Genomic DNA, 13,817 nt, shown 5'->3' with positions numbered 1-13,817 from the left:
TGAAGCAGGGAAATATTACTTAAAAAAGAGCTTAAATATAACTTAAAAATGAGCAGAAATATTTCTTAAAAAGAGCATGAATATTATTTAAGACAAATCCTAAATATTTTTAAAAAATACAAATATGCATAATAAATATGTGGCACAGATTTATACTGATTAAATTTAATACGGTATTCAACATGATAAAACGATGTTCCCGTTTAATTATTAGATTGAAATCGGGTGCGGTAGACTGACTGACGTACCTGACATGACCTATGTTGTTTAAAAAATGAATTTATTGGCTGAAATAACCAACGTGGTTTGTTTAATGTTTTCACTCTAACACTCAGAATTTAAGTAAATTGAGTTGAAATGACTCTGCGGTTATCTGTGCTGCCCTGAGTTCAGACACTGAGGCTGAAACCCGACAAAACGTTGACTCAGTGATGTGAGGCGACGCAGGAGGCCGGTTTAGCCGCCGTCAGATGTCGGTTTGATGTTTCAGGGCCTTAACGGACGTTCCTGCGGTCAGAGTACTGATGGCTCGCTCCCTGAAAACAGAGCGTTACTGCGACCATGTCGAGGCACACCTGTGTGCTCACGGTGCTCTTCGATCAGCATCTAAATGCGTCACACCTGTGAGGTGGAGCGATTATCCTGCCAAAGAGAAATCCTCACTAACACAGATTTTACCAAATCTAAAACTAAAATTCAGAAAAATGTATTTATTGAGAGTGTAAAAGTCTTTAACTTAAAAAGGCAAAATAGAAGCATCTGCGTTCTTCCTTTCCTATTACATTCATGAATACGAGCACAGGTGAGTCCGATATTAAACGAAGATTTAAGAAATGTGTATGAATATGAAAATCAGTGTAGTGTTTTTCTTAATTCGTATGTCTTTTTCATTCCTCTCTCTGCAGTTTTCTCCGTTTGCTAAGACGGTGTTGGCGTCCTGCTCGTACGACTTTACTGTCCGGTAAGATCAATATATTTGATTTGATTTGATTTGATTTATTTCATACATGTAAAAAAGGGGAAAAATACAGAAAATGAAAAACACAAAGCAAAAGAAATGGTCTAATGCATAATGACTTGCTTTACATATTCGAAAAGGAGTGAGAAGAATTAAAAACTTATTTAATTCCACCTTTTTCTCCATAAATCAGTTAATTTTAATCAGCTGACTCCCTCATTCATTTAAACCTGTACTATCTGCATATTCAAAATGAAATATCTATTTAAGATTTACACAGAAAAGACATTAAATAACCAAATAAATAAACAGTAACCCCTTTAATCACCCTCTTCGTGTTTTTATACATAATTTTAAACTGGTTCCTTTAAATAATTTCTTTTATTTGTTGGTGCAGCTTTTCTTTCTGTCTTTTTCTCCTGATTATTAAAAAACACTTTGTGAACTTAAAGTTGTCTAAATGAAGCCGTCAGCAGTTTTATTGTAAGACTCCAGAAGTAAAGAGCCAAAAAGCCGAAGTCTGTAAAGTATAACTCATTTAACATTAATGATGCGCGCAAATGAAGGAGCTTTTTACAGGTTTAAGTTTGATGTGTTTGCACAAAGTCATTTATATAAAACATTAGAGAGGAAAGACAAACTGAGTCGGGATCCCCGGGAGCTCGTTCAGACGTCTCTCAGGGAAATCAGGACGACACGCATGAACAAATATTCCTCATATTGATGTTATTCCACTGAGCTGAACTTTTCTGACACTTTCAGAAGCCACATTAATGAGTTTCCTGCTCCTGTTCCCTCTTATGTGTGTAATAAAATCTTAAAATTATAAGGATTCAAACACAAAATCTTTACAAATGTCTTACGCGCAAATCTGCGCTTAAACTGCGTATACGAACATTTTAGCTGAAATCTGTGATTCCTCAACGTTTTTCTAGCTTTTTTCGTACTCTGCAAACAGATTTAGATGTAGAGCTGTAGAGCTACAAACCATGAAGGCCTGTGAAAACACACCTTTAAACAGAGCATATTAAAACATTAATTAAAAAAAAAAAACAGAAAACCCTTTAATAAACAATATTAAAAACTATTCATTTACTAATGCATGAATTTATTTCATCCTCAGCCTTGGGGGCATCATGCCAAAAAGCTGGCATTAAAAGGGTTCAAAGTCTGAAAATTTATAAATATTTGATATTTGTGATTATGACTGTTGTGGATTAAAAAAATAACTCAATGAAAGTAGAAAATCATATTCATGTATGATATTTTTTATAACCTGATTTTGAGAAGCGCTTTTCGCATTTTGTGTGCAGAGCGATAAGAGTGTGAGTTTTGGACACTGCACAAAAAAATAATAATAATGTATAAAAATCCATTCAGCCATCATCAATTAATCTATTAACTGTCACAAAAATTAACTGTTTCATTGTTTTGTTTTTAAAATGTCCGAAGTTAGTGAAAAATTGCTCATCTTCAGATTATTTCTTTTGTCAGACCAACTCTTCCCGAAACACAAAAATTCATTTTCTGATCATGTAAAAGAGAAAAAAGCAGCGAATGCTCTTATTGTGACAAGCATTTGCTTTATGATCTAAATGGTGAATTGATTATTAAAGACTTTTAAAATTCTTTAACACACTTTATTCCACTTTACAACACCAACATACACACACACAAAAATGTTTTTTTCAGTTTTCCAGCAGCTGTGCTTTAAATCAGGTATAAATGCGACCTGCAGTGGCATTTTCATTTGATTTAATAGACTAGAATGAGTTGCTGTTGGAGGTCAGAGGACGGCAGCGGTGAGGCGGTCTCTCCCTCTTCCTGCTTACGCTCCTTTTCTTTCAGTTAGCAGTTTAAGAGGATGGATGGTGTCGTGGTAGGAGAGCGGTGATGAGAGAGGACACTGAGATAATGTGTGATGAAGTTAACGGTGGAGAGCTGCGCGGGTTAATACAGTCTGTAATGTACAGCACGGCTGCCTCTCTGTGTCTTATTAGAATATGCTGCTCAATAATCTCCCCGTGCATCTCAGTTTTTCTGAGTTTCTGCAGCTTGAGATTCGACATGAAGTCTGTTCTGCTGTGCGAAACTGCAGATGAGTGCAGTGCGTCTGTTTGGACGATGGATGTCGATGAGATCAGATGGATGGATAGATGAAGTGCAGACGGAGGAAGGGCAGGCTGGCCTCCAGTCCTCGAGAAAGACTTTGATGCTCTATTGAATATTGTTTTTTTTCATCTTTTGTAGATTGAATGTCTTTAGGGGTTTGCCCGGTCAAGCAAAATAAGCAATTTAAAAACGTCACCTCGGGCAAATGTAATGAGCACTTTTTGTTTTTGTCCTGACAGATCGATCAATGATAAAAAGGATCAGTATCTCACAGGTTGGATGGAGGGATGATGAAGGTGGAGTCGGGGCTTCTGGCAGTATTATGATTGGGAATTTGCATTTCTAAAGTTTCCTTTTAATGATTTTTCCCAAGAAATACAGCATGTACTGAAGGATTTTGTTAAAGTGACCAGTCAGGATTCAATCTTCAATATAATGCCAGAGGTGACATAATATCGACTTCAACATCTTCAATAAATTAACGGAGTCATGGTCTTAAACTGTCCGCACTGAAACTGTCTGTACTGAAACTGTCCGTACTGAAGCTGTTCATACTGAAAATCAAATGTGAGATGTTAACAACAAACAAAACAAAACAAACAACATTTTAACAGTTTCAGTGTTTATAGACAATGTTACCTAAACTTTAAAGAATATTCTGGAAACTAAAAGAAAACTTGCCACTGAAAACGTTACTAAATCATTGCATCATTGTATGATCCTTTTTAAAAAAAAACTAGAGGGAAAAGACTCTCTGGGGGGAGTGACCAGAATAAAAATGTTAACAGGGCTGATACGTCCAAGAAAATTGGCCCCAGCATTTCTGTTTGGTGGTTGTCTCTAAATGACGAGACGTAAAACAAAAGACGAAGAAATGATCGGTGGCAAGTTAAGAGAGGAGTGATGTTAAAGTAAGCGATGGACACCTAAAATCAAAGAGAGACAGACAGAGAGAGAGAGAGAGGGAAAACGAGGGAGGAAGGGAGGGAGGGAGCAAAGAAAGGAAAGAAGGAAGCAGAAAGATAGATGTGGTGAGAGCTGGCTTTGTGCCAAACGTTGTGTTTTATTGATCCGGGCTTTTTATTGGCTCAAATACTCTATGCTGAGTACTGATTTCATTATAGGCTGGCCTGACACACACACACACACACCACACACACCCCACACACCCCACACACACACACACACACACACACACACACACACACACACACACACACACACACACACACACACACACACACACACACCACCTGGCAGATTATTTAGCTCTCCTCGGGGTGGAAAAGCTCGTCGTTTTAAAGTAAGAAAACAGCGTCTGCAGTAATAATCCGCAGTGACAAATCGTAAAGTACTAAAACAACATTTATTTTTGTTTTCCAAGAAGCAGAAGAAGCCCCGAGGCTGCAAACAGAATACAAAAGATTACCGGGCATAATGCGCAGAGATAATTCATGACATTACGTTTTTGGAATCTGTTGTTGATGCGAGGGAGGTTCACTGAATACAAATGCTGTTTTGGCAGCACACTCTAATTTTCACTGACACAGTTACAGGTTCAGTAACACTTTCTATGAAGCCCATGTCTATAATGCTTTATAACACATTACGAACATACTAATACATAATGCATTATAATGCCTCTATGGTGCTGTCTAATCACAGTTACTGAGCTGATGTGAAACGTCCCCACGACGACTCGCTCTCAACACATTTGATCAGGAACTCTCCACTCTGTCGCTGCAGAGGAATTTTTTCCAGCATCCTTCATACATCGTGCTGTATCTTGAATTTAAACTCCCACTCTGTCTTCCCCTTTAATAACTCGCCTACTGTCCATCCTCCGAGATAATCCCTAATTCACTCATTACCGCCCGATAACACACCTTCAGTGGGTTTACTTCAGCCGATGTTATCTCATTAAAATATCGTGAATGGGACTGAGCCGCGTCTACAAATTATCCTACAGTGTTTTTTTGTGTGTGTGCATGTGTGTGTGTGCGTGTGTGTTGTGTGTGTGTGTGTGTGTGTGTGTGTGTGTGTGTGTGTTTCCTCCGTAGCAACATCACGTAGGTTTGTTTTCTGTTAAACAATCCACACACACAGAGGTTATCAAGCTAATTATCACCTATTCTTAACTTGTGTTCAGCCTGAGAGAGAGAGAGAGAGAGTGTGTGTGTGTGTGTGTGGTGTGTGTGTGTGTGTGTGTGTGTGTGTGTGTGTGTGTGTGTGTATAAACTCTCTGTGCATCGATAACGACTGACTGCAGGAGGCTCTAATCACCTCATTAACTCGTTTCTTTACCCATTAGTCTCCTCTTCGTGTGTTGATCAGCACATCCCATCTCTGCACTTTTTGACTTCAGTTGACTTTGATTATGTTACTCTGATGAAAAATATCTAAAATGTGATATATAAAAGACATGATTAAATAACATTTTGTTATAAAGCATATTTATGGAGATTTTATGCAGATTTATTCAGGACTGCTCCTTGAAAGTCAGAGATTGGAATCATCAATTGGAGACTCTTCAGTCCACTGAGATCGTTTTTTTTCAGAGCAGTTTACTTAATGGGATGTTTGGTCCTCAGATTTTGCAGTGGAGTGAGTGCTCTTGGCTTTCACACTTTTCTTTGGCACACATAGTTGAGATCTGTGGACGTGCAGGCAGCAGCACAGAGGAGCAGAGAGGAGAAACCTTCTGCTTAGAGGAGCTGAACTTACAGCTCGGATGGGGCCACCTTTTTTTAGTTTCTGGTCTTTGTGCTGAGCGAAGTGAGCCGGCTGCTGGCTGTCGCTGTGCATCTGCTGATGTGATATTTGTATCTAAACCAACACGTCACCAGCGCGTGACAGCAGCCTCGCTGAACTGCAGTGTTTCAGTCGTGGTGTGCACACGTGCAGCATTACTGCCGCGTCGCTGCCTGCTGCTGGAGTTCTGTATTTTTACATTCATAAACAGACATTTCACCCATTTCTGAAGTCATGCAGCTCCTGCATTGCCAACAGCACGGTCCTGCAAACATTTCAAAATAAAAAGCCTTGTGTCAAAAACTGAAGGGATTCAGTCCACAGAGGCGCTGTCAGAGGGCTTTGTTTTATAACGAAAGCAGGGAAGTAAAACATCTTTGTATTTCTTCATCTGTGACAGAGACAGACTTTTAAACTGCAGTAAAAAGGTGTTATAGAGTCAATATAATCATCAAAACACCATTTTCACTCTATTTCTGCTGACATAAGTGTGCAGCACATGTAAAAAATTGGCAAGCCACCGTTTCTCTGGATGTGCTGCAGCTGAGTGCCTGCTCAGGCGGCAGTGTGAGTGCTCTGACATGTTAACACGGGCGACAAGAAAAACAAACAACCCCAACATGTTCGGAGCTGCTGATGCACTGCTGGCACGTGCTGTTTCGAATGTTCCTAACTCTGCAAGACAATCACCTGATTCCCCAACATGTTGGACCTCTGCTTTCATTTCTGATACAGACGTCAATGTTTTCATGATGCTGTATTTTAAATGAGTTGGATCATCTCACAAAATATGAGTTATTATAAGCAACAGAAAGTTCATTGTATTGTTATATTAAATGTAGTGCCTGACTCAGAGTTATGGCAGTGTAATCAGATCTGGCTGTTCAATATTTGATGATTAATTTTGTTTTAAATGTTTGAAAGGGCTCGTTCAGCGTGACAGCAGCATTTATGTTATAGAGTTTAACTCCCAAAACGTCCTTTATTCTTCAAGGAAAAAGAGCAGAGCTGCTATTTTTACAGTGCAAACACCAGGTTTTTAATACTTGCTACAAAATAAAACAGCTTAGAATTACTCCGCTAAATCTTGTTAAAATGAAGCTGTTGAACCTCCAAATGATCACATGAAGGTTATTAAACCTTAAATCTGAGCGCCCCCACATGCACCTGTTGGTGCGTTCAGCTTGTCACATTTCTGCTGTATAAACTCGACACAAACACACACACACAGACACACACACACACCTGCCTCTGTCTGCCTTCCTGTATGTTGTAACACCTACAAATACGGATCTGATCCACCTGCACACACAAAGAACGAGAGATGAATGCAGCGCGCTCACCTGCAAATACTCTTGTCTAAAGCCACATGTGCACGTATGTACGTACGCACAGATTTCCTTCATCCCAGTAACCATGGCGATGGGTTTTCAAAACATCAACAGCTTTATTTCTATTGCAGCCACCGCACTAGCCGTCATTATTTCCAATCCAAGGCCACAGAGGCGTGTTATGGAAAAGAGTGAAAAAGCAGTAAAAACTAATTAAACAAACAAGAGAAAAATGAGAAAATGACATGAAGAAAGCTCTTAAAATATTTTTAAAAAATGTTCTTGTTTGTTCTAACATGTTAAAAATATAACTACGAGAATGCAGTTTTCCATCTGTCGATAGTCACCTTTAATTTTTTGCAGTTTGCAGAATATTTTATAAGTTACTTAATATATTTTTATTCATTTTTTTAAGGAAATCAAATCAATTTGATTCATTGTGTCACAGGTTTAAATGCTTGTAAAAGGCATCTGAATCCAGGTGTTAAAGGGTTAACAGCAGTTTCGATGTCTCGTGTTTGCTTTAGATAACATGTCCTCGGCCTCATAGCAGTGTGTGTGTGTGTGTGTGACTCTTAACATTCATTTCCTGTTTAAATTAAAAGCACCGTTGACATGAACGGCCATCAGCTCGCTCTCTTTACATTTCTGCCTCTCGTCTTCTGTCTCTTCTCCGAAATGTTTTGTGTCTTTGAGTTTTGTCCTCGTGTCTCCTCCCTCTCTTTCTCTCGCTGTCTACTGTGACTTAATGATTTTCATAGAGAGACGCACACACACACACACACACACACACACACACACACACACACACACACTGACAGGTGAACGGACATTTCCACAGAATGAAACACAATAGAAGCTAAATAATTACCTTCCCCTGGAAACTGCAGACAAAAGACAGCGCAAGCCTCATTTATTCAAATAACATGGTGTGTTTGTCCAACTGGGACCGTCATCTGGTCCCACACACACACACACACACACACAAGCACACACACACACGTCCTCTCAACCTGTAATCTGAATCACAATCTGACGCTCGCTTTTGTAAAGTGTCTGAGACAGATTCCACTTTCTCTCCCACACAGTTCATAGAAATGCTGAAACTTTTTAAAAATGTAGATTTTCTCGATGGACAAATCGATGGTGATGTCGCCAATACGTTTTTTTCTGGTCCTGATCCCAATCTGAGTCCTAAAATATTGGGTATCTGCCAAAAATAATGATGATTAAATATGTGTCTGAAAGTCCTGATTTAAAACTATTGAGTCGAGCATTTTTATATCCCTTGAAACTTGAGTTAATTGGCTTAATATCTCTGAAAAACATGGGATAATGGCAATGAGCAACTTCACAAGAAATTACCCCAAATTAGCAAGGAATTAGTGAAAAGTTGCAAGAAAAGTTAAAAGAAAATATTTGAAAATTAGCACAACCAAAAAGTAAAGAACAATGGTAAAAAAAAAATGTATAGCAGACAAAAGGAAATGACTCAAGAAGTGCCAAAAATGTAAATTAACTAATTAACTTTAATTGTATTATTACAAGTAAAGAATTGTTTTTCTAGTATTTTTCTCTCTCTCTTCTCTGCCTCTTGAAAAATAATTTTTTGTTCATTTTCTTGTCAGCTTTTCCTGATTTGTGGCAGTTTGAAGGACATCTCTTGCAAAGTTGCTTGTGAACCTTTTTCGTTTGCTTTAAACGCTTGCGAAACCAATGTCGATCCTGGTTTTAAAGGCTTAAAAACCAGCAACCCCCCCCCCCAAAAAAACCTTTACAGTCTGTTTCAGAAGATACTGGGAGCCAGCAGAGTGAAGCTGAAGCTGAGCAACATGCTCTGTCTTCATTGTTTTATGTAAAAGTCTCGCAGCTCAGTTCTGGATAAGATTCAATTTTTTAAATGTCTGTTTTGGAAGGCCACCAAAAAGTGCATTGCAATAATCTAATCTGTTTGAAATAAAAGCATGAATAAGTTTTTATAGAATAGAAATGACCGTACCTTGGAGATGTTTCTTAAGTGATAGAGCTGTTTGCGTCACCTTTTTTATGTGTGAAATGGATTTTAATCTGAATTTTTAGCATGGTAAAAAAAACAGAAACCCCACTAAATTCTGCTTTTTTTTCTCCTAATCCTGCTTCTGCTGCTGTCTTTTTCACAATGTTGAGATTTAAGAAGCAGACTGGCTTCAGTGGGCAGTAAATCATTGTTGTTGCTGGTTTTATGATGCCAATCAGGCCGATAGTGGCTCTTTGCTGCAGGATCATTACTCCGGCTCCTAATGCACAGAACGGGAGCGCCGTGACAGAAAAGCATTCATATCAGCAGAGAGTTTTTTTTATCGCCGCTGCACTTCATTATGTGGCTGACGTATTGCTCTGCACTATGGCTGATGGATGTATTGGACTTTCACTTCCTGCATATTTTTGTGAATGAGTGAGCACAGAAACCATTCACCCTGATTATACATACAGAGAGAAACACGAAATAGAGATGCATGAGTAAATATGTTTTCTTAAACGAGACGCCACCGTGTTCTTAAAACAGAGTTCCAGTCGTCGTTGGAACTACGGCGCCCGATGGCGCCTGCTGCATGACACATGGAGAGAGTTGAAAACATGGTCAGGCAGAACCTGATGCGTCTTCATGATGCTGGACGGCGTCAGGTTGAAACGCTGGTAACGACGTAATATAAAGAGTGTGATGGTGTCTGCAGGGATGTGCGGGCTGATGGATCGGTTTAACAAACCCCAGACTTTCATGTGGGAGTCTGATGGTCACTTTCCATCTGAATATGTGCGTTAGTTGCCACGTGCTTTTGTTGACGTCCCGGCGTTGCTTGCTATGTTCCTTATGTTGACATCCTGGCGTTAGTTGCCATGTGCTTTTTTTTGATGTCGCAGCGTTGGTTGCCACGTGCTTTTGTTGACATACCAGCGTTAGTTGCCATGTACTTTTGTTGACGCCCTGGCGTTAGTTGCCATGTGCTTTTGTTGACGCCCTGGCGTTAGTTGCCATGTGCTTTTGTTGCCTAAACATAACCTCGTGCAGCGTTATCCCACCATGTGCTTGTGTTGACATCACTGAAGCAGCAACATTAACAGCGAAACACGTAGATGTGGAAGTCGACTGCAAAGCGGCGATATGTAACGACTTTGGATGAGTCCGTGTTGCCTGTTTTAATCTCTGCAGTAAACGTTAAATTAACATACGGATTTTTCGCTTGTTTTCTGTTTTCTGACTCATTTTCTAACAATGTGCTACATAAACTTTCGCTCACCATAAGCTCAGGTGTTAAGCTTTGTCTCAAAAATAAAGTTCCAAAACAAATGAAGGTCCGCTCAACAGCTTTTCTCAGAGCTTCCACGTAAAGACAACGAGATGCAGTCAAAAACCCTGAAAATGATTCGTCATGATATACTATGACTTTTTTAGACATCCCAGTCGTTGACTTTTAAGGCCATTTTTTCGACATGCATCCACTGTGGCGTTTGACAAGCTATACTTTCACTTTCTTCCTTCTTCTTTTACTTTTTTCAACATTTAAAACTGATTTTTTAAAACTTTTTTTTGCGTAAACAATGCTGACTTTTTGGGAGTTGAAGTGTTATACTATGACTTTACGAAAATGAAAACTGACTTTTTTGGATGATTTTCGACACGCTACACTATGGCTTTTCAATGTAAAAAACGCCAAATATTTCAGGCAGTTTTGGACATTCTATACTAAAAGTATTTTCGACATCCAAATCGTTGTCTGTTTCAGGCGCTTTTTAGACAAGTTATACTACAACTTTTTCTACATCCAAAACAGTGACTTTTTTGGACGATTTTCGACATTCTTTACTCCGGTCAGTGGACCTCGAGCTTTATTTTGTGGCACTACTGTTTCCGAGGTCATGACTTAATTCATCTGAATTTCTTGATTTGTATATTAATGAACGCTGTATTATTATTATTTTTTGGCTTTTATTCTTATTTTATCTTTAGCTCCTGCTTGAGTAGTGCAGCTAAATTTTGAGGAATATACCTGTGCTGATTTTGTCAGATAGTTGTGTGTATATATTCTCAAAGCAGCCGTTGAGGTTTTCCAGATTGAAACGTGGAGAAAAGACCGGCGACGGTGATCAGTCAGGTGTAGGAAACGTTCACGGTGTTGTCAGAGTGAAAATGCACCTGTCAATCACCTGATGTACAGCCGGGAGAACGGAGAAAAAAGAAGGCTGAACCTGCCGCCGAATGCTTTTCCTTTTTATTCTTTTCTCATCTCACTTCCCCCGAGGATAAATGAGGTTTAATCACGTCTAAGTGCTGCTGCTGCGCTGAAGCCCAAATTCTCTCCTCTAATGCATCTTTTTCTCCTTAAACGCCCCGAGAGAAAGTTTGTTTTTTTCTTTGACAGTTTAACTTTTTAATCAGCGCTGAAGACAAGAAACAAACTCGTTAGGAGTGGATGCAAACCAGTGTGCACTGCAGCATCGATGAACACACACACACACACACACACACACACACACACACACACACACACACACACATCGACAAACAGGACGACAGGAGCAAAGTGAGCGTGAGCAGTGATTTACACTAAAGACTCACTCAATATATAATATCTCTCTATACCTGACTGTCCCCAGACACCCATCGCTCATTGTGTGTGTGTGTGTGTTGTGTGTGTGTGTGTGTGTGTGTGTGTGTGTGTGTGTGTGTGTGTGTGTGTTTTGCAGTATTAATACAGGCCTAATGGAGCCCAATGGGAGCTGCAGTGTTCCCTCTGAAAATGATTTAATTACATTTGCAAAGTGGATGAGTCTGGAGGGAGTGTTTGCTGCGTCAGGGCTTTGGCGCACACACACACACACACACACACACACACACACACACACACACACACATGCACACACAAAAAAACACTTTGTCAGGACCAGGAAGAGGCACAGTCTTTCAATTAGTCTGATTGGCCGCTGCTGCCTGACGTCTGGAGGCAGTGTTTTATTGGCTCTCTTTCTTTTTTTTTACTCTTCATCTCTTTCAGTCTCTCGCTCTCCTCTTTATTTCTCTTTTACTTCTTATTCATCCTCATTTTAGATTATTTCACTCCGTATCTTGCTTTCTTTTTTACATCCTTTCCTCTTTATGTCCTTTGTCCTCTTTCTGCAAGTCTCTTACTCATCTTTGTCCCTTCTTTTCCGTGTAAACCTTTTGAAACCTGGAGCAACATCACTTTTCTTCTTTCACCACCTTAAACGAGTATTCAAAACTTAAAAAAAACAGGGCAGATTGGTGCGATTTCTGTAAAAATCATGGGGAAAAAAGCCAATTAGCAACTTGGTAAGAAATATTTCACAAATTGCAAGAAACTAGTAGATTTGGAAAATTATCTTTAAAAAGCAGAGAAAAATGTCTAGGGAAAAAAGCTGGGGAAAAAAACTTTATATTTCATTCTTATTATTACATATTTAAAATTATGCTACAGAATTACAGTAATTTTTAGCTCTTTTTTCCATGACATTTCCTTCTTTTTTATTTTGTTTTATTTTGTTTTGTTTAGTTACTTTATGTTATTGTATGTATTTTGTGTAAATTTGCGTGTAGTTTGGTGGTTTTGGTGCTGAGTAAATGGGATTTTGGGTCCGGGGGGTCGATGTGAAAGAAAAAAAGAGGTTTAGGATCCATAAACATGTTTTGTCGTGGTTGAACATTTCGGTCAAGTGAAATAATTTGACCTGCCGTAACATTCGATGAAGGCTGAGAGTTCACCGAAATCAAACATTGTGTGAAACATTTACATTTTACTTGTATGTCTGTGTGTGTTTGTTTATTTATTTATTTATTTTAAAGCTGAACGTTAAAATTATGTGGCTCAAATATTTGTGTTTTTGTAGGTTCTGGGACTACAGCAGGAACCAGCCTCTTCTGGACACCGTGGAGCATCACTCTGAGTTTGTCTGCGGACTCGACTTCAACCTGCATATCCCCAACCAGGTAACACACACACGCACACAAACACAAACACACACACACACGCACACACGCACGCACACACGCACACACACACACACACACACGCACACACGCACACGCACACACACACACACACACACGGCAGAAAGGCTGACTCACTCTCCAGCGGTGAGTTCAGTGGCAGTGGAAATACAGCTGTTTACCTGTGTTTAAAACAGCTGTTTTCGTGCGTCTCTTCCAGCTGATTTGAGTGAACGGTGTCGTCTGATTAATAAATCTTTCTAAATATCGCTCCGTTTGTGAAGACAGTGGAGTTTAGGTTTGTTTAGTTGTAGCAGCGAGCACCCATACAGTCCAACATGTTTTTCTAAAACTTCATCCCTCGTAAGTAAAAAGTAACTCTCATCCAAAAAGAAAATGCAGAAGAAAATATGCAGTATTTGCATTTTCCTCGATCTTTTTCTAGATTCAGGAATTTCTCTTCCTTCACCTCTTTGTCCTCCCGTCGAGTGTGTTGGTAACCATCGAGTCTCTGAATCCAGTTTTCTATCTGTGTGTGAGTGTTGGTGGTTCTTCTGGAAATGGGGCCATCTGTCAAAGTGTCCGCACACGCGCAGGCCAGGGTCAACAAACACAAACACACACACACACACACACACACACACACACACACACACACGGTAATGCAGTGCTGTCTGTCTGG

General features: G+C 39.5%; 1 protein-coding gene across 1 annotated transcript in view; it reads left to right on the top strand.

The window, feature by feature from the left end:
- Window positions 1–13,817, top strand: part of pex7 (peroxisomal biogenesis factor 7) — a 51,715-nt gene that overhangs the window by 24,641 nt on the left and 13,257 nt on the right. The window contains 2 exon segments of the mRNA XM_042503563.1: window positions 906–961; window positions 13,036–13,135. Coding sequence (XP_042359497.1) covers window positions 906–961; window positions 13,036–13,135 — 156 coding nt within the window.

The sequence above is a fragment of the Plectropomus leopardus genome, chromosome 16 (assembly GCF_008729295.1).
Source record: "Plectropomus leopardus isolate mb chromosome 16, YSFRI_Pleo_2.0, whole genome shotgun sequence".
Taxonomy (NCBI): domain Eukaryota; kingdom Metazoa; phylum Chordata; class Actinopteri; order Perciformes; family Serranidae; genus Plectropomus; species Plectropomus leopardus.
The sequence above is the reverse complement of the archived record's forward strand: the minus strand, read 5'-3'. Positions and strand labels throughout refer to the sequence as shown.